Consider the following 21,621-nt stretch of genomic DNA (forward strand, 5'->3'; position numbering starts at 1 on the left):
AAGAAGAAAGTGAGGAGAGGAAAGAAAAGAAATAATATTGGTCTTAGTCAAGTATGTTTTTGCTTTGGTAGTTTGGTGAATATAACAAATAACCTTAATATGAAAGCTAAGGAGAAGTTGCTGATTTCAGAGAGGCTATAATTTTTGTGAGACCTGTGTAAGCTTATGGTTGACATCAAAGGGGCACTGTATGTTTCATGTAACCTAATTGAAAGTAGAAGTCACTCTTCTTATTTCATAAATATGAATTGTCTGCTTTAGAGGATTCTGTTTATCACTAAGCCTCTACAACTGTAATTTCATAGTCTGAAATCTCCAAAAGGTTAGGAGGAGGGGAAAAAAAAAAGGTCATTCTGTATCAGTCAACAGTTCTTAAATCTGAGATTTACATTTGACTGCCTGCCTTATCACACCTGTGTTCTAACTTGTTAATTATCATTTTTCCTTCGTGTAAGGCCACATTGCATACAGTTGGTAAGCTCACCTTTGCGCAGTGACCTGGCTTTGCAGCTGAATACGTGTTAACTGTTCATGCTGTCTGTCAGAGAATTGATTTCTCAATCCCCTGTCAGCAGAAATAAAATAGCCAACTGCTGTTAAGGACCCATTAATGAAATAAATTTCAAGTTCTAGTTAAAAATCAATGACGCAATATGGTCCAAGATCAGGAACACGTCACGTTGACATAGGCTTCGAATAGCTTCCCTTACGTGTATGTTTTTGGATGTCTTGCCAGTAAGTGTTCTTACTGGCTTCTTAGAAATGACTGTCTGCTTTTACTCAGGATACTGTTCTTTCAGACTCAGTATACATTTAAATATTATTTGTGTATAACTTTAGAAAAAGATTTTATAGTAGAAAAATACCCCTGTTATTTGCACGTATTAAAACAGCACGAATATAATTTCAGAAAGCAATCAGAGTAATTTTGATTTATATTTTAAATTTGTCTGGTGCTGGTATCTGCAGAGACATGAAAAAGATGTTGAGTTAAACTTTATTATTAGCTTATTATTCATCTGTCATTTTGAGTAGCAGGAGATTTCAAAGTAAAATTCAAATACATATGAATTTATAGATCAGAATGTACACATTTTAAAACTTGTTTAAAAAAAAATATTTTTTTAATTTATGGGATTTTCAGTCCTGGAGACAGAAGTCTTTAAGTTAATGCAATATAATATAGTTAAGAGAATTGCAGGATTTTCTTCCATTACCCTTCCGATGTGCTTCAATTCCAGTCCTTAGAGATTGACGCTCTGCAGCAGATTCCTTCCCCCCTCTGTTAGTATGCCGTGTCTTGAATTCCAGCACAGAATAAATCTCAGTGGTAATGGTATTGTGAGTTATGTATCTGACCACAAGATCATTATTTATAGTTGTGTTCATGCAGATTATTGATATTAGTGACATGAAGACAAAATCTTTAGGTCAGTATCAATGTCCGCAGTGTTTGAGCTTCAAATTTTCAGTTGACAGGTGGCTTTTACAGTCGGTCAAGATCAATGCTCACTGCATTTGAACTTCCAGTTTTCACTTGAAAGGGGTGCTTTTACAAGTCCTGCGAGATATCTAAATTCCATTGTTAGAGTCTGTACATTTTAAAATAAGATCAGTTTTTCAAATCAAGCATGTTTTCTAAGAGCAAAAGTAGCTGCAATTATGAACAGAACAGTTAGAGGCTCCTTTTTAGTGTAACAGTACCAGAACCATTTAGTGCATTTGAAGAAAGTAATCAAGCTTTGTTTTGTTACTGCTATGGGCGATGAACTAATAATTGATACAGTGACCATAGGCATAGAGTATATGTATCTGTCGGCATACATGTGCTATGAGGAGTAAAGCAAAATCTTCCTAATGGTATTTAAAGTAGCTTCGATCCCTTCTTCCTCCCTCCTCCCTTCCATTTAACATCTTGGTCCTGTCCTGATAATACAGTAACTGTTTGAAAGATGTGTTTTTGTTCATTTAAAATTACCGATATGGTGTAGGAGATATTCCAGAAACAGCAGAGAGCTGGTAGATGCAGTTTCTTCTCATTACCAATATATACTAGGTGAAAATGCGGTGAAAATCTTTCCTTCCCACAGTATTCTGATGAGTGGGATGGTGCTGAGCAGAATTTGCTGACCTCGTGCTGCAAGTGCTCGCCAGAGTTCTCACGGATGGATGAACTCTTATTTCCTCTAACTGATGATGTCAGTTGGGAATTTTCACCTTTCTTTCGTTCTGAGTTGAAGATAAATACAGCAATAAATTGTTAGGGTGTTTTTTTTTGCCCCCCCTGTTTCTTTGGTCTGCTTTTGTGAGGAGAGTTTGAGAGGCCAGTTTGTTCCACTGGAGATGGAAAGAAAGGAGCAGCGTACGTGTACACTGTTGACATACTTTTATGCTGATGGCTATTACAATTAGTAACTTAAATGATAAGTTACTAAAAAAGATAAAGAAGTCATAAAGAATTGAGAAAATATTTATATTCCTATGCATATAATTGTGCCTAAAATCTTTAGTGGACCATTTACTGTGCTTGATGTGGTATTATAGTGGTATATAGAGGAAATTAAAGTTAATTCTAGAGAACATTTTGAATGTATGAGGAAAATATTCATGGCAGATGTTTGTGAATTAATTGGTAGTAAAGCCTGACTTAAAAGTACATAATGTGTAAATAAACATTTGTATTTCTTTTGGTATTATCAGTAGACAAAGAGAAGTCAATGCTTAAATACTTCCTGTGAAGGCTGATCTTTCCTGTGTAGATTGAACTGTGGCTTACAGTAATTACTTTTGTAAATAATGTCTGTCTGGGTATATCTAGATCCAAGCTATGGTGTAATTTTTAGATAGTATAGATGTAAGCCAGAAGAACTACATATATGAATAGTTGTTTTCTGAATACGACACCTTTTTCAGTGGCTTAATTCCTGTCTAGAACAAATGCATTCATACATGGATTTATTTGGAAATAAGTGTGTGTAGACAAATGCAGTAAGAAAGGTTTAGTGGAGCTCTACGGAAGATGCTTCATTTTACTTTTCAGTGCAATTCCCCTGTTCTGAGTTTCTGAACTGCTAGAAATGATCACTTGTAGATAGACTGCTTTCTGTATTCTTGCCTGCTTTTTACTTTGGGAAGCTACAAGTGACTATATCATTTTATGTATAATGCCTTAGAACCCACAAGGATGACTAACACATGAGAATTTGGGGATTATTGACATGAATTACATTGCCTGGAATGCTTGTAGGATGTTTTGGGTGAAAGTACTTGCTGTGGTTCATAAACATTATTGGCATGTAGCTCCGAGTAAACCTTATATCATGTACAGCTTGTACTGGCTCTATTAGAAGGTATTGAATAGAAGAAAGGATAATACACTTGTCCTAAATCCATTACTTCTCCTATTGTGTTTTTATTAAAGTCAGTGAGCAAGGGAATTGTAAGAGATTAGACATTGTTTTGTACCACAGAGGAGCTCATTGTCACTTCCAGTTGATGCAGTACCTGACTTGTTCTTTCTTGCACCCAGCTGCTACAGCTTATTTAAGCACTTAACACAATAGAAAAACATGATCTAGCCTTTTTTTTTTTAAACGGCAAAATTTGTCTTAGTTGGCCTTTAAAAAGACCACTGTCTCTAAACATTGTTTTTACAGTAGATTCTTGCTTTGTCACTTCAGCCTCACTCTTTTAAATCACCAGAAACCTCCAGGAAAAATAGAGAACTGAGGCTATGCTAAATAGAACTGAAAAAGATTTCCAAGGAAAGCCGTGAATGGCAGAACTGTGGGCACAGTGCACACCATACACCTTGTGTTAACAGGGAAATTGGTGTGCGCATAATGAATTGGTTTTGGAGCAGCACAGTTTAACTAGTTATGAGTACTCTTTACCTCAAATAGCACAGTTCTCTATCTGTATCTGAAAAACCATAATAGCTATTTTGAAGGCCAGACTGAATATTATCTACCTTGATCTCTTGCATATCTCAGTTTAATTCTCACAATTGTGGTTAAAACAGAATGTATCTCTTGGGGGAAAAAAATAACCTTTACTTAAATATTTTCTAGCTAGAGAGAAATGACTGTAACTTGCATAAGCTGTGCCAGTGATTAACTATTTCTACTGTTTAGAAGTAAGACACAGCTTTAGTCTGTGTATGCCAAGCTTCAACTTTCAGCCATTTGATTTCTGTATGCTAGTGTGAAAAACCCTGTATTGTGTTTTTGGTTGATTATATATGTATGAAGTGCAATTAGATAAAAGCATAAGTTTTAAGCACACTGAGTCTTCATGTATAAGCACTTTTTCAAAACCTCTTATTTTTCTCCAGTTTTTCAGTATTTAAACAGGGATGAGTGTAGAATTATTCGCATCGGACATTATCCCATTTATATACTCCAAGATGGTATTAGTCTTTTAGTTACAGTACAGTTCATTTGCTTGTGACCCTCTAGTCTTCCTAGTCACTCTCACAAGGGGGAAGTCTTCTGCCTGGTAAACACTGTATTCACCCTTCCTTGTCCCCCACCCAGCAAGTGTATGAACTTGAATTTATTGTGTTGAAAAACATTGTTTTCGCTAAATCTGTCTAGCAGTTCTGGTCTCTACACACATGATTCATCTTGTTAGTAATTTACTGTTCTCAGAATCTGTGCCATATATTCTTTTTAAGGCTGTTGATGAAAGATGATAACTAGCAAAACACAATTTGTTTGGAGTGCCACCAGAAACACGCTCATTGGATTTTCTATTTACAGTAACATTCTGAGACCTGCTGGTTAGGTGATGTTGACTCCATTTGGTGTATGCAATGTTTTTTGAATTAAATACCTTATGTCCTTGAGCCAGATTCCTTGGGGAAGTCTGAATATATTAATTATACATTACTACCTTCATTATTGATACGCTATACTGTTGGACTCCTGTACAAAATTAGAGGAGATAACTAAGAGATAGAGGTAATGTTTTGGGTACTTCTCATAGCTGTAAATGAAAATGATAGAATTTTGGACAATTGAAACATTTTAATAAAGCATTTAACTACTTTTGAAGTGTTTTCAGGGAGCTGGTCAGTTATTACCTCCTGAAAGTTATGAAGGGAATGAATAAGGTGTTGAGAAGCACTCCATAGTTCCCAAAAACATCTCGCTTGGTGGGGGAAGAAAAGCCTATTGTACTCACAGTTACTCTCTGTAGTAGCAGAGACTTTTGCACTGCCTGCAGGATCACGGAGAATTCACTTGCACTTTGAAGTGTGAAGTGATAATCCTCACAACGGCTTACTTCTTTATTAAATTTGCGGAAGTTAATTACATGCCCTGTTAATTTACAACAAAAAACTCACAGTTCTCTGATGCCAAGTAGGCAAGTGAGTTTTCCAAGCTTCAGTTTAGTCCCTCATGCTGTAAGAAGAATTTGGCATTGGCACACGTTATTACTGTCACCCATCCAGAGAGTTTATTAATGTATGCACATTTTTCTACACAGTAGTGTCTCATGAGCATGTCTTGATAAATCTCCTAAATGCAATTTAAATGTATTTCTGTATAGCATTTTATACTGTTGGGACTTATTGTTGAAGTCACGCTTAGGATTTGTGGGTTGACTACTTGCTGCCTTTGGAAAATTAGAGTAGGACATAAATTAAAATCATTGTATTGCTAAAGATACTAAGTGTTCACATGTGCTAAATACATTGCCAAGGATATAGTCAGAAATTAACTGATGTTTAAAACAGGAGTATTTGATATTCATGAAGTTTGCTGTATTTCATATGCCTTGACAACTGTAAGTAAATTGGATTTTGGAGGGGTTTTTGGCATCTTTTTAAATGGTGCTTGCTATAATGTTGCTAGCTGAAAAACAGAACAAGAATACCCCTCTCATCGAACAAGGAGAAGTGGATCATTCTGCTGGTGGCAGATTGACCTCGAAGTGTGCAACTGGGGAGGCCGGATCTAATGAAACAAAGTGGATCATTGCTCTGTATTCTGTTATTAAGCATCTCGGAGTTAACTAGAATAATGATTAAATGTGTTTAAATGGCTGTTACAATGATAGTGAAGATAAAAAGGTCAGTTCATACTCTTTCACCAGGCCTAAACAGAAGCTATTAATGAAACTATGGTGCTACATGAGATATAACCTGAAAATGTGCTTTTTGTTTTTTGTGTGTTTGAGTATTGGGGCACTTGAGTTAAAAAGAAAGATGTGGAAATAGTTGCCTTTTTCATATTCTCATTAATATTTAATGATTTCTTGTTAAGGGATCACATTAACTCTCATTTAAATGGGACACCACCATTGATGCAGGGGAATCTGAGTTCATCTGTCCTTTTTTTTTTTTTTTTTTTTTTCCTAATTTCTGGACTGTCTGCCTTATATTCTGCATGGTGCAACTGCCCAAATTGTCCATCAGAGAAAATTTGACTTTGGCTGAACAATTATTTCCAAATTTTTCCATTGTGTCTTCCTGCCTCACCAGCTTCAGACATAAATGCTGTATTTGCTTATAAGTTTCCGTCCTTTTATCTAAAGAAAGTTTTCCAATGCTTTGCCACTTTCTGTGTAAAACCAAAATAAAATTGCAAGTATACAGCTGTCAGTTTTCCCCAGCATATTCAGTTGTTGGTCAGCCTTCCTTGCGGAAGCTAGCCATGTAGTTACTCCTTTAGAACAGCAGTTGCAAACAGCATCCAGTCAGGTACCTAAATGAGAACTCTGAAAAATTAGGTCTATGCCAAAATAGGTTTAGATGTGACACTGTGGGTAGTAGACGAATGTGGAAGAGAAGTTCTGATTGTCAACTATGTGCTTAGGGTTTTGGAAGGAGCAAACTTTATTTGCTGTGTTGATGCTTGAAGTTTTCTGGAGGTTCTATGTTATGTAGCCACCCTTACAGTGTGATTAAAAAACATTTCACTGCTGCTTAAGCCTAAAAGATTTGCTTTGATAACTTGTGCTGTAATGGTGGTTTTTTGTCAATTTTTTATCAACTGCAATTTATATGCAGTAATGTGTTGCTGTTGGGGGGGAAACTGTAATGCGGAGAGCCATGTGGTAGGTGCCTACAATTAGTTTAAAATCCTAAATAGTGTGTAATTGGAATTCCTTCACTGCTGAACAGGAGTCTTGGAGATTTCGTTGATTTTTATATATCTATTTAAACAAAAGCTGAGGATAAAGATCTTAAATGAAAAGTACCTACTGGTAGAATCGCTTCCCTTATCTTGTTTGTACTGATTAATTAAAAAATCAAAAGCACATAGGGTTAAAGATAAGATGGTACTACTGTTTTCTTCTTTATGTGTAATCTTGTTGCATGTCTCTACATAAGCTGTTCTGGCCACTCATCATAGTAACCAGCTGGGCCATTTCACCTGCTGGAGCCATTAAAGAGGACTCTCTCCCCCTAGATTAATCCCCTCCGACATTAGTTTTTTGCTCTGACAACTGGAGCAGGCATTCAGAATTTGCAGGTGGCCAGTGTGACGCACATAATTGCCTACAATTTTAGGCAATGAATAAAAATGGTCTACATTACTTGTCAAAGGTTGTATATGCAGTGCCAAGTGAGATCTATGGGAAGCCTTTTAGGGTTTAAAGAACAGTTAATAGCAAAGCTGCACAGTGCTTTTTTAATCATAATGCATTTGTAATATAGCACTTTGATCTTCTCCTTGTAGGAAATGGTGTTATATTAGCCACTTTTAAACATTTATGAGTGAATTTCAGTTATAGGAGAGTAAAAGTGATTATTCTTAGGCAGAACATGTTAGATTTCATTAAAAGTTTTAGCTTGCCCCTTCCTTGTTAAAATCTGTGGGGAGTCCTGTTCCCGGAGGGTTTCAAATCAGGATCTGAAGATTTAGAAGAGCTTTTTCTTTGTTTTTCGCTAAAGCAACTGCAAGACTAGAGAAGGCTGTAGTAAATACTGATGTTATTTGTGCTTGTTTATAAACGTACTTCAACCGCATAGCATTAAGTGCAAAAAATGTTGCATACTCAACGGTTTTGGGAATGTTTCCTTCTATTTTAAAGATCTTAATTCTTGGTTGCGACAATTGTAACCTAAAAGATACATTATTTAAAGTGTGATTGTAAATTATCTACAACAAAAAATAGGCGACTCTAAAATGTACTACTCCTAGAAGAGCCGAGTTTGACCTTTCAGACCCAAGAGCCTTTTATTAACACCTGCCTGTAAGGAGAACTGTGCCACACGCAGCTTTCGGATTCACGACCACAAAACTGATGAGGAAAGGCTTGAAGGGTTCAGTTTGTGTCACTTGCTGTTTGCCGTTTCCATTTCACAGATGATTAATCTTTCTGTGAAGAAAGGCCAGAGAAACAAAGCACATTGGGCTCTTCCTGCAGTTACTCCTTCTGAATGCACACTAGCTTGCTAACTAAAAGGCCTTTAGATTTCCTGCCGAGAGAGATGTTCTGAAAGTGAATGCAGCTGGTTGGAGGTCACCAGTGCAAGGCTCTTGCCATTGTGTAATGGAGGCTTTGGCAGGTTTCATTTTGGGGGGGAGGGAGAAGGTGTTGGTGAAAAATTAATGCGGAATAAAAAGGGCTTTGGCCATTTGAATTAATTTCTTGAAGGGTGGATCACCAATAATAGGCTCAATTTCTTTTGCTCACAATTTAAAAAAAAAAGATATTTGCTGTGTTTTTTCCCACCCGTTCCTTTTTCTTAATGGCATGTTTATATTGTACGTGGTCTCTCCCGCTGGATGCTGAAATGTCATGTCTTACTGAGTTTGAAAAGCAACCTAAAATGTACTGATTTTTACATATATTTTATTAGCTCTGCTAATTTTCGTGGTGGCGAGAGATGATACTTGAGTGTTGTGTATTTAACTTCCTAATTATGGGATTTGTATTGCTTTAAGAATCGATATTGCCCTTTAGTGACTTTTAAAGCAGCAATTTCTATTTTTTCTGGAAGAGTAAAAATTTGTTTTTAAAAGGTATTTATCTAGTTTTAATTTGTGTGTACGTTTTGAATCGGAACATATACATGCCTTGTTTATGGAAGAGAATAGTCTGATATCCAGCTGAGTTTTTGACTTTGTTTTTTCTTGATCTTGCATAGGATGTAATGTGCAAAATCAAGACCTGGGTAATAGATGAAAAGAAAGCTGTCCGCTTCTATCATGATTGGAATGACAAAGAGGTAGGGTATAAATATTGTCCCATGAATTGACTTACGATTTTGCTACCTGTTACTGTCTTTTAAAATGTCTTTTTAAAATTTCATATTCGTAGTGTATTGAATGTTAAATTTATTAACCAATTCTATGTTTATCAGGGATCTACATATTATGCTTTCTGTTGCCTTCTCAGACATGCTGTGAGGAAAATGGTCATAAAATTAATTCAAGTTGGTATGATTCTTCTGTATTTTCACTTCTAGATTGATGTTTTGAACAAACACTTGTTTTTTACTTCAAAACCAATGATCTACTTGGTTAACCTCTCCGAAAAAGACTACATTAGAAAGAAAAACAAGTGGTGAGTGGGTTCAGATTAAATATCTAAATTTATGTTTGTATTTCACATTTTTCAATGGTAATTCCTTGCACATTAAGATCACCAAGGATATTAATTAAAATAGGAAGAAAAACTCATGTTGCACTTTTGTTACTTGTTATGCACCCATTGACATGCTGCTTGAGTACAATGCATATGGCGAAACCTTGAATGAAAATGCAGAATAGAAAAGAATATGCTTTCCTTCCTTACATTTTTACATTAATCCATTAACTGTGATGAAAATAGTTTTGATTTAGAAGTACTGATTTAAATAAATATACAGTTTTATCATGTTATATAACACTGATTGAACAACATCTTTATCATTCCAAAGGAGCGCATTGAATGCCAGAGGACTAAAGCTATGTGAGTTGCACAGAAATCTTTCAAACTGATGCTAAATGGTACATTTTAACAGTATTCTTGCAGTTGGGTGCTTGGCTTCTTTGCCACTGCTTGCTCTTTGCTTACAGTTTACAGGCCTGTTTTGATGGGCTTTAATGCCATGAACAGTGCAAGTTTTAGTCAAGTATTCCTGATTATCAATATTATGACTTGAGTACATGATGGTTACAAAATCAATCTATCAGACATTCAATGAACTGGATGAAAATCCAGTCCTAGCATGTTAGACATATGGTGGGAATCCTCTGTTGAGAAGTACAGCATTTAACATGTCATTGGCAGCTCTAAATGGGATGAATATTTGGTTTGTGGAGAAGGGAACAGATTCAGTAGTAGATGATGACGAAAAACCTATAGCAGTATACTTAGTTTAAAAAAACCCAACCAAACAACAAACCTTTTCTTAGTATTCAGATCTGTAAACACTGTGCTTGTGGATACTTTGAAGATGTATAAACATATGTTTGTGAACAGATATATGCGTGTAACTCATCCAAACAAATCAAAAGTATCTAAAGCGGAATATCTGAATTCTCCTAAAGTACACCCTCTGTTTCTCCCTGTACTTCATTAAGTACTTAGATGCACATGGTTTCAATTTTCCATTAAAAATTCTCATTTCCATATGATATCAAAGAGTGAGAAGGCTTTAAACTGAAAAATAAACATTCATAGACTGGAAGCCAAAACAATAATTAATGTCAGATGGTTAACTCCAATAAATCATTAGAATAAATTCTATGAAATTACTGCAACTAAAACTGTCCTTTTGATACTTCAAGACATTTTGTGTTAGTATTAAAGAACAAAATTTAACCTATTTAGTAGCAAACGCTCTCAGCCCAAAACAGACTTTGGAATAAACTTGATAACCAATGTAATAATGTAAACTTTTAATATTTGGCCAAATTTTATAACTTTAAGTTAATTTGTTCCTTCTGTGAATGTTTTTTGGGTATGACAATTTAAACATTAAAAGTGGTTCTACCCAATGAAGTCTTTAAAATTCAGGATAGTAGTGTATGCTCTGTTATTGTCAGGTGATATTTTTTTTTCTAAGTACAAATGTTGAGGTTTCCTAAGGTTTGCTGTAACAGTACAGACGTAGAAGTTTATGTGAAAATGGATGAGTCGGTTTCCCTGTCCAAAGAAGGATCCTCGCACCTGTATTTGGATGATTAAGGTAGAGCTCACTGGCTCTAATTGTACAGTAAATACCATTTCCCAGACCCTAATGGTAGACAGATTACTTAGGAGACGCCAGTCTGTGATTTAGCTGTCGCCAGTCACCCCATGTTTTTTGTGAAGACTGGTAGCGAAGATGACATAGTTAAACCCAATTGAAAGCAAATCTTTGTATGAATTGCAATTTTTAATTTGTAAAAAATCAGATGTTTGAATTGAGGAGTCATATAATGAAATGGTTTAACTGTTTCTATTACAATTAATGTTTTAGTTTTTAAAAAGTATAGCCAGATCTCATGGATGTGAGTGTAATTGTAGCTGAAAGATCAAAGCCTGCGTAGCTGAGTGATGTTCCAGAAGAGAATTTACCACATAGCCATTTTCAGTACAGTTTCTGCCTCCTGCTGTTCCTATTTTCCCTCAAGCTAGCCATTGACTACCCCCTGTGCATCCCTGCTCGTAAAAAATGATTGAGGAAGTATTTGTCATGTATTTATGAGTGGGAAACATTGTGCGATAGGGAAAGGCATCTACTAGAACCAGAGAGATTGCTATTTTCTTTCATTCAGCCACTCTGCTACAGCTTTAAATCCTCTGTTTATGCAACATAGCTTTTATATTTAAGAGCAGAATAAATGTTTTCTATGAAGGATGCAAATGGTAGGCTTTTGTCATTTTTGTGGTGTAAGCAGATGTAAATGATTAGGATATATTTTACTGTTAGATGCCACTTAATTTGTGATTTTTGTTATTATTTTGAGGGGTAGAGGTTCATATTTGAAATGCAAGCCACATTTAGACTAGTCATTCAACTTGAAAAAGTTTATTTCTGAGCTTAATTCATAATATTACTATAACAAAAGTAAGGTTAATGCAGGAAACGCTCAGCAGTAAAATGTTTTCCTGAGACTTCTACCACTATAGAAGTGTTTAAAAGAGCAAAGGAGAGGAGAGAGGCTTTTTGATTGTGGGTAGAAAGGAAAACTAAAATTGTCTTTGTTTTTATTGGGTCACTCTTACAGAATTAATGAACATGTTAATTGTTAGTTAAAACACGTTTAAGTGCTAACATGTTATTTTTCAATCCGAGAAAAGAAGAAAACACTGTGAAAGATAGGACTATTGTGTGTTTGAGTAGGTGTATTGACCTTTCGAAAGATGTAAAAACTGGAATGGCTCCAAGCAGCTACTTGCTGGTTTTAACAGTGTTGAATTAGTCATTCAGTTGATTTATGATTAAGACCTAGCCCCTGAAGAGAAGCTGACATGGCAGCTGTGTTAGTTGCACTTGTGTTATGATCAGATGACAGTAATCATGATGTTGTATGGGGGAATCCACTGAAACCATTCTTACTACATATTGCCGTGCTCTAAATGAATACTTAAGCCCTTCTTTTAATAATTCCTGATGGATTTTATATGGATCCAATACCTTCACATGGTATACATGTATTAAAGTTTTACCATGAAAGTATTCTAAATAAGCCTATTATTTTTCAGTTAAAACTGCTTTTTGAGTCACAGGATGTCACATAAATCCAGTATATGAGATTTATCAGCCCTTCACCTAATTAAAGGTTTGCATTTGAGTCTTGATAAAGAGGGTGCTTTTAGCGGGACATAAGATGGAATACAATTATGAATATTGAGCTAATTAATGAGCGAATGTAGGGGACCATGCTTAGCATACTGTTCGGTTCGGTATTTTGGACTGATTCTTTGCCATGAGCACCAGGAATACTGCTGTATATGTCAAAGCTGCATGGGCTGATCTTCTGACTCAACTTCTCAGGTCTAAACAAATGAAATTGTTTCATCCTATGTATAGACTGTAATTTAAAGAGCTAATTATGCTGCTAAAGATTTTCTAATATCTATAGCATCGTAACTAGGTCATCTGAGACTTGATATGGGTTTTTGAACATTGTTTTCTCTAATATAATTCAGACTTGTTGAGTATCCAAATGTGAGCTAACGTTATTTTCAAGGGTTGGTTTCTCAGAATGTTATGGTAGCCATTCTGTTAACAGCAATATTTGGGTGTTGATGGGACAGAGTACCTCTCTGTAAGTATCTTACTCCTGTGTATTTAGAAAGGTCTATGTCGTTCTAAGTAACCTTTTCCCCATTAATTTTTATAGCATTTTTTATGTTCTTAAGCTAGAAGAGGCATAATTAGGTCAGATGAAAGGTCTGTCTTTTCTGGTATCATGTTTCTGACAGGCCACTAGCAGATGTCCAGGGAAGAGTATAGGAACAGATTAAGCAAACAGAGTGTATGCATCCAGCTTCTTGCAATCTGTTATCATAGAACTGACTAAGCCAAGTATGATATATGTGTGGTTAATAATTTCTGACTGATTTTTATTCTATTAATTTAGCCATTGACCTTTTGAACCCAAGTATACTTTTGGCATCCCAATATCCTGGAGCAGGGACTTCCACAGTTTAACTATGTGCTATATGGAGAAGTACTTCCTTATGCTTGTTTTGGATCTGCCACATCATAATTTCATTTGATGCTCCTTAGATCTTGTAGTATGAGAGTGAATAATCCTTTTCTATTCATCTTTTCCATATTGCTTCAGATGTTCCAAATATTAAAAAAAGGGGGGGAAGGGGGAAATCTGACATGAAAAAAGAAAAATATCAAGGGTAAAGACTCAATAGGCTTGAGTATGAATTAGTCTGCTTCACTCAGTCTTTTGCTTTCAAACTAGTTAAGAAAGAAAGCTGTTATCTCGTGGTAAATGGAGACTTAGTGTTCTTGGATTTCTGTGGGTATATGCCCAGTGGTAGAATAGATCTAGTAGTTGTGTGTTCACCATCTTAGCAAAAGAGCAAAGCAGTATCGTGCTGGTAGAGTGCGGTCAGAGCAAGAGTATGGTGACAGGAGAAGAAATGCCATCCAGTTTTCATGGCTTCAGCATGCTGTTAAAAAGCAAGAAAAGAAAAGAAACCTGAAAAGAAACTCAACAGCAAAAAACCCCTATGGTCCTAAACCTCCCCTTCCACCCTTAAATAATGTCTGATTTTAGAGAAGTCCTGGAGATACTTTTTTTTTGAACAGACTCTTCTTAGATTTGTTAGCAATAAATATTTTAACTCCATGTAAAAAAAAGAAAATTAGAATGAAAGCCCTTCCTTAGCATTTTACCTGTATTTTTGTTTGAGACCTTTCAAAAAGACATATTAAGAACCAAAAGAAAGAAAAATTAATGGAAATGGTAATATTAATGTGACATACCTTGAAGCAAGACATGATTTAGCAAGCAGTATAAGGATATGTATATTTAAGAATCTTAGTAAATAAATTCACAGGAAATAAGGGAAAGAACAGCTGCAGGCCAGCTCCATCTCTTTTACAGCTAGGAACTAAATAAAAGTGTGAAACATTTCTATCTTAGTCCCGCAGAAACACAATCTCCTTCCACTGTCCAGGTTTCAGCCCTTTTCAAATGCTGTCTTAAATAGATGAACTTTGCAAATTTTTTTAGAAAAACAAAAAAATTCCCATTTGGATCAAATGCCTAAAAGTTGTTCCCCTTCTGAAAGGAAGGATGCTGCTGTTAATGAACCTCTGCCGTGCAGAGACAAAAAGAATTACATCACTTTCGTATGTGGGATATAGTCTTAAACCAGCTACAGCCTTTAGAGCAAACAGTTATTTGCAAATACCAGTGTCTTAGTCATGTAGCAGGATACCCAAGTGAGGGCAGAATGCAGTTTGCACTACCTTCAGCTTCTGAATTACATTTGTTTTATGAATTACATTAAGGGTGTATTTAAATATACTGAAGGTCATACAGTCATGGATATTTAGGCCAGTAACTTTTATTCCTATACATTTTTTTGAGAACAGATTTCATATAGAATTCTTTAAATCATAAGTTGTAATGCTATCATGGTATTGAGATGTTTACTTGACATAGCTGCTTAATGATTTTAAGGCTGTCTTCTGTTCTGACAGATTTTTAAAATCTAGATTTTTTTTAAGTATGTTGCACTTGTCCCTGCCTTACAACTGAAATGTTTTTTAGAAATATTAAAATATGATATATATTATCTGTGTATAAATGGAATTTTGCACACACAAGTTGTGATATCAGATACTCACACGAAGTTAACCAGATCCAGAATTTAGCATTCCTGTTGCACTTTGACTGCTAGATTGGGAGAGTACCTTACAGCTCAGGATGTTCTAACTGGAGGATGGCATATGTTTTCCATAGACCACTTGCCTACTTGAGCAGGGGATAGTGCATGCTGTTTTCTTAATAAACAATTTCTTTATTGTGCCTTATAGAAATTAATTAATGAATAAAAATTAATTTATCATCCATCAACCTAATTGCAGTCTCTTTTCTTTCCAGCACCACTTTTGCCTGACATTGCCAGTTGACTTCTTGTCTTCTGTCTTACTAATTTTAGTGACTTTTCATTCAGTTGCTCCATCTATCCCAGATTTTTTCCCCACCTTTTCCCTAGCTGATGTGTTGTCCCTCGGTCTTTGCCAGATTTTCTCTCCCTCTTCTCTGGTTTCATCCCATTCTTTCTGGCTTAGTTCCAGTCCAGTCCTTTGGGCTGGATGATTTCTTTCACCAGACTTCCTGCTTTTATTTGCTTTCCTTTGCCTCTCCCTCTGAAGTCCCCCCTCTGTTTGAATGTGAATGGATATTGTTTGAGCAACAGCAGGCACTGGGGACTTGTCTCTAAGCATGGGGAAGATGGGTCCCTGCTCTCAGCTCTGGTGTGTAACCTTGCGCTGGACACAAAAACACCTTCTGGGAACAGTCTAGCTTCAGTCCAGTGCTCTGTTTGCATGCAGGTGCTGTGGATTATAGAAAGAGATTAAATTGCTGAGACTCTTCAGTGTTAAATTCGAATAGTTTTACTACTGAGGACATGAATTTCTGATTTGGATGGAGTTTTGCTCAAGTGCGATAGTTTGTCACTGATACTGAGTTTGCTCTGTGCTAAATGTAAAGTGTTGGCTCCTAAGCATTAGGACAGTAAAGTTTTTCAAATACAATGTTTCTGAGGTGTTTTAAAAATGGACAATGCTGTACAGTGAAGCTGGTTTTGGAAATTTCAGTCCACCTGGTTACAACGTGGCAGTTATAAATAGCTTAGCGTAGGTTGCAAAGTCAGGAAATAATGTTTCAGTAATTTACTTAGGACATATTGAGTCTTGAAACGGGTAAAAAGGGTGGTGGTGGTTGAGGAGAACCTCCTGTTTTTTGGGAAGGCCTGTTTTGGGCAGATAAAGGTAGCTTCAAGCTATTCTTACAACTCATCAAAGGCCGCAGACTGCAGAGAGCAGGATAACCAGAGTAACGAAGAGCAATTTCTGCAATGTTTTGAGAGATACATGGCAGCCCAGCATACCACAACACCAGACACCAGCCCAACACAGCCATACCCCAGTGAGCCTCTCGTATTCTCTGAGAGCATCCATCTACTATCAGAGTAACGCAAAAGAACTATGTATTAACTCTTCATGTCAGTAAGGCTGTGCTGAGTGAAAGCAACTATAAGTAACTTTTCAACTTCATTGCTGTGTGTATGATCCCAGTCTTAACCAGCTGCATGTCATACCAAACCTCCTTTTGAACAATTCTGCTTTGCTTCCTATCTTCTGTTCCTTTTCTTCTTCTCTCTCCAGATACTGCTCTTGGTGAGGTTTTTTTGGCTGTCATCACCATAATTTCTGATCTGTTTATACATAATTGTGTGGGTGCAGTTGTCACATTGAACAACCGCAGCTTTGTCTTTGGATGCTCCACCAGTTTTATAGTTGGTTTGTGTAGTCTTATGAATTGCTACCTGCTAATGATACTTTTTTTAGTCTGCCATGGCAGTTTGGAGGATCAAGTGATTTGTGTGAAATTTTATTTAGACACTTAGATTTTCACAGGCAAAAACTAAAGCAATAGATGCTAGCTTTCAACAAGCAAAAACGTAACTACTTATAAAGTTATCCAAACGTGTGCAGGGTAGGAAGGGGAATCTTTATTTGTATATACTATCTGATCACTTTAGAAACTGTGCTTCTTCCTGTTATTTATTGTAACTGGAAATTCTCAAAAAATATTGCTGCTGCCTTTATAAACACATGCTACTTAAGATATATAGTACTAGGGAAGAGAATAATATGGCACTAGATCTCAAATCAATTAATAATACAACTTTGCTTCATTCAGTGTATAGATAACATGAGCAGTGAAGAGAGGGACCTCTAAAGAAAAATTGTATGTAATAAATAACTGCTTTCTTCCCAGTATGATGGTGTGTAAAGGGCTTCCTTCAGTTTTCTGCTACTTACTTGTCAGTTTGGGAAGCCTGTACTTTATGCCTCTGTTTTCCTTACTGTTTCCCTAAAAGTGTTGGTGCTTGTGAAATCATAGAAAAAATGTTTTTGGGAAATGTCTCTACTTTAAAATCAAGTTACCCAATAAAAATATTGATATTGTCTAGTAATTGCATATTTTTTTCAGGAGTTGTATCAGTGATTTATCTTCTGAATGATGTCTGCAAAGAAACTGTCTTTTGTCAGTCCTCTTTTTCAAAGGTTTTCCAAATGTGCTTAGAGTGATTTAAGTGTATGTTGTATGTAGCTGTGGTCCGTCACTGAATGCTGCTGTCACAGACTTGCTGGCTAAGCAGTGTGCTGCTTGCTTACCTGAATGCAGATTTCTAGTTCTTTGAATCAATTCTTCTTTAGAATGCTTCCCTCTAACCGTAGGTTACAGCGTAGCTTTTGACAATGTATAGTTTTATGTAGTTTTACTGTATTAGTTTTACTGGCAACTAAATGAGTTCAGGAATTTTCAGTAGCTTGATATCTTTTTTTATACTCCAAAGTGAGATTATTAACTTGAGTGTCTCCTCTTGCTTTTTATGGCTTATGTTTTTAGATTCAGACTAGCTTCTGTTTCAGAGAATAGGCATCTCTTTCACAGTACTCTGAGCCAGTGAAGTCTTAAACACTGAAATGGAAAAAGTGAAGGAGAAACAATGTTTTTATCAGTTGTCTTTGTTACAGAGTGTAAGAAAGGAGAAGGGTAAGCAACTTAAGAACCCAGTTTTTATACTGAGGACCAGATTCTGTAATTTACAGTATGTTCCAGTCCAGGGTTGTTAGTCCTGAGTACCATCAACACAACCCCATCAACAGGTCTTCAGGGATTTTGGAGGAGACTAGGGTACTAACCACCATATGAGTGCTGTCATATCTCTACACTATCATTACCTCCGATGCAGATTTCAAATCCTGCTTCCAATGGTAAATAGTTCAGTAGTGATTTCACTCTTGCTCATTTTAGAGTAAAGAAGTTTGAATGTCATGTACGCCTGTAGACGTTTGTGTCAAAATCTCTTTCACATTTCAAGTTCCTGATGAGAAACATCGTTCCTGATGAAGAAGTAGAACACTTTTTGTTTCCTTATTCTTTTGCGTCATGCATGTTACAAGCACAGTCACCTTCACCGCAATAATTTTTGGATGTAATAGTATTGATGAGAGAAAGAGAAGGAAATAAGGTGAAATAATCTACTCAATTAAATTTTCCAGGGAGAAAGATTATCTTTTGGTTTAAAATGAGTGTCTAAATCTACTTGGAGAAGATGAGCTCCATTGTGCTGCATTTTTCTGTTTATTGTTGACTTGTAAAAATATTTTCTATCTCCTTTGTGATGCAAGTTACAAAGGTCCAGTTACACTTCTCTCTCTGCAGTTAAAATGCGATCTGCTAATATGCTATAACTGAACCAAGTTACCTTTTCCTGCATATTTGAACCTCAGGAGAATTTATCGTGGTTATTTATGAGCCCAAAGAATAACTTGAATTTGTCCCATTAATAAGCAGGTCTTATCCTAGAAAGTAGGATTTTTTTTTTTTAAATGGGGTTTTTGCACTTTTTTGCTTTATAGATCAGCTAATAGAGAATTGTGCAAGAGGTGGCTATTCTTAATAGTAGTTGTTTATTCTTAAGTTGTTGTATATGAAGTTATTTATTATTACTTATTACCATTAATTTATTGAGCCCTGTGCTTTTCAGAATGAATGAGCATTGTTAGCCTGCCTTTGTCAACTAGACAACAGAAAGAGAAGTTGTCATAGTCCATAAAGCAAATAAATTGCTCTTTAAAATCGAGGGAAAAATAGATACTATGGGTACATGTCCCTGGCTTTTAACCTCTGTTGGGTCATTATTATTATTATATCTGACATGGCATTTAAAAACCACTAGTTATTTTTTTGTGTTGGTCCTATTGAGAACTTGGAAGATGGAGAGAAAGGCTGTTGGATGACTGCAGAGAGGTGAGTGGCTGTGGTCTCGTTTGGTGCGATGGGAGCAATGCGAGTGGCTCCTTTTCTGTGTTAGGACCCGATACCTCCTTGCGGCTTGTAACCAGTGGTTTTTGAGAGCAGAAAGTCTTTCATTCTCATGGTAGACACGTCAACGGCTGTAATAACTGGCAGATGAGCTTTCATTTTAGAATTTTTTTAAGTGAAAAACTCTCTGATAATCTTGTCTCCTGTTCTGAAATAACAAGAGCATTACTTGTATTGCATTTGCAAAAACATCTGTATAGGACAGTTTGGATTGGGCATTGCAATTAGAATTGCTTATAATAGTGTCTCTCAAACAATGTCCAGATTAGTAAGTAACCTTCCTTTCATAATCTGTTACTCGGTATTGGTGTATCTGATTTGCAAATGAGTACATGCATGTACCTTTAAAATTCTGCTTAATGAATTTGTCTGTCTGGATCATGGCTTGAAACGTTTCTTGCTATCACATGTTACGGAGTTCTGTTAATCAAGTTCACATAGTTGAAGTTAATTTTATTGCACCTACCATTCGTTATCTCACTGCAGTTGATATTCGAGATATTTATGGAACAATACTCATCTTGAAATTGTTCCTCATGAAAGGTCTGCAGCATCTCCACTCTCTGGGGGAATATTTTATGGATTATTGTTCTGTTTTCTACAAATAGGGGCTAAAAGGAAACATCAGCCAATCAAAAATCACTTATTATAAATATAAAAATAATGTTTAAGATGGAACTTTTTTTTTATACAATTGGAAATATAGGATGCTGTGGCTTTGGCACCCATTTTTCAATTTTACTTTTGCTCTGAAGTAAATTCTTTGTTTCACAATTGACAGACACATTTTTCATTGATTATTATTTTGAAAATCTGATGCATTTTATTTGTGTTTTTAAAAATAGTTTTCCTTTTAGTTTTATGGTTATCTACAGCTCAATTTTATGCATTAAGTATATGGAAATATGTTTTCATTTAACTGCTTGTTTTTCCCCAAGAAAGATTATGTACCTTCTAGGTTACGTTTTGGCAGATTATTTTATTTTCACAATTTGAGTTTCTTCTAATGACTTTTACTAATGATTAGTGTTCAAATGTTGATAGTCACTAGTTTTCCAATGAATAGAACCATGCATTCTTTTTTGAAACCAGGACTAGATGCTTCTTCATGTTTTAATTGGTGAGGAAAGTTTTTAGGTTATATATGTTTGGAGAATTGTCAAATGAGACATTTGGTGTGAGTATCTTATTATTACAAATGCTTGACCTTAATTATTGTTAATTTTGAGATAAGTTAAATAAAATAATATTTGAGATTTACTGTGCTCTGGCAATAGTTTGTAAAGCCTGGAGAGATGTTTAGAAGATAAATATTTGAAAGAGAGTAAATGCACGTGCTGGTTTTATACTTCGTTGAGTTGAACAATGAAAATGCATTAATCAGATTCACTGTATATCAAGTCTCTGTCTTGTTCTCATGCATTGGGACAGTGTTACACTTCTGAAGTGAAAATGTATTTAAATCCAAACAAATGGCTTTTATTAAAAAAAAAATAATTCTTACACCTAATACATTGAAAACCTGCACAGTGTTGTCAATCTAAAACATGTGATGGTTCTTCCAGCTTATGTTTTATTTCACGGACTCATTAAATCCATACCTGTTTTTATTTAATGAAGCCTTTATGTCCCAGGATACTCAGATGAATGAAGTGTGCTTGTATGTGCATGCGTGTTCGATTGCCCATAGGATTTTTAAAATTATTAGTAGTATTATTAAAAAATAACTTTATGGAGGGTAAATGTTTGTCTTTGGCTCCCTCTATCTGCCTGTCTCTGGTTGTCTTTGTGAATTAAGGCTTTTTCATAGCTTGATCCATCAGAGAGATTGGGATCAGCAGATAAGATGTCTGCAAGTATTCCATATAGGCATCCGGTAAAATAAATAAATAATATGGTGAAGAGTCACGGAGGACTAGTAAGGAGTTAAGTTATTCAAGCTTAAAAAACAAGGCTAATGTCTTTGTGCCTAGACATCTTTCTGAAATACTTTTCCAGTCAAAGTCAATTTCTGTACTAGGTTTTCCATAAAGATACAGCTGTATGCTCAAAGTATATTAAACGGAAACATGGTTTTAGCTGCCTGTCT

General features: G+C 35.7%; 1 protein-coding gene across 1 annotated transcript in view; it reads left to right on the plus strand.

Moving 5' to 3' along the window:
- The window catches only part of OLA1 (Obg-like ATPase 1), a 99,901-nt gene that overhangs the window by 49,881 nt on the left and 28,399 nt on the right, over window positions 1–21,621 (plus strand). The window contains exons 4-5 of the mRNA XM_010075639.1: window positions 9,104–9,184; window positions 9,425–9,522. Of these exons, the coding sequence (XP_010073941.1) occupies window positions 9,104–9,184; window positions 9,425–9,522 (179 nt within the window). The remainder of the gene's footprint in view (window positions 1–9,103; window positions 9,185–9,424; window positions 9,523–21,621) is intronic.

This window comes from Pterocles gutturalis, unplaced genomic scaffold (assembly GCF_000699245.1).
Source record: "Pterocles gutturalis isolate BGI_N339 unplaced genomic scaffold, ASM69924v1 scaffold37092, whole genome shotgun sequence".
NCBI lineage: Eukaryota > Metazoa > Chordata > Aves > Pterocliformes > Pteroclidae > Pterocles > Pterocles gutturalis.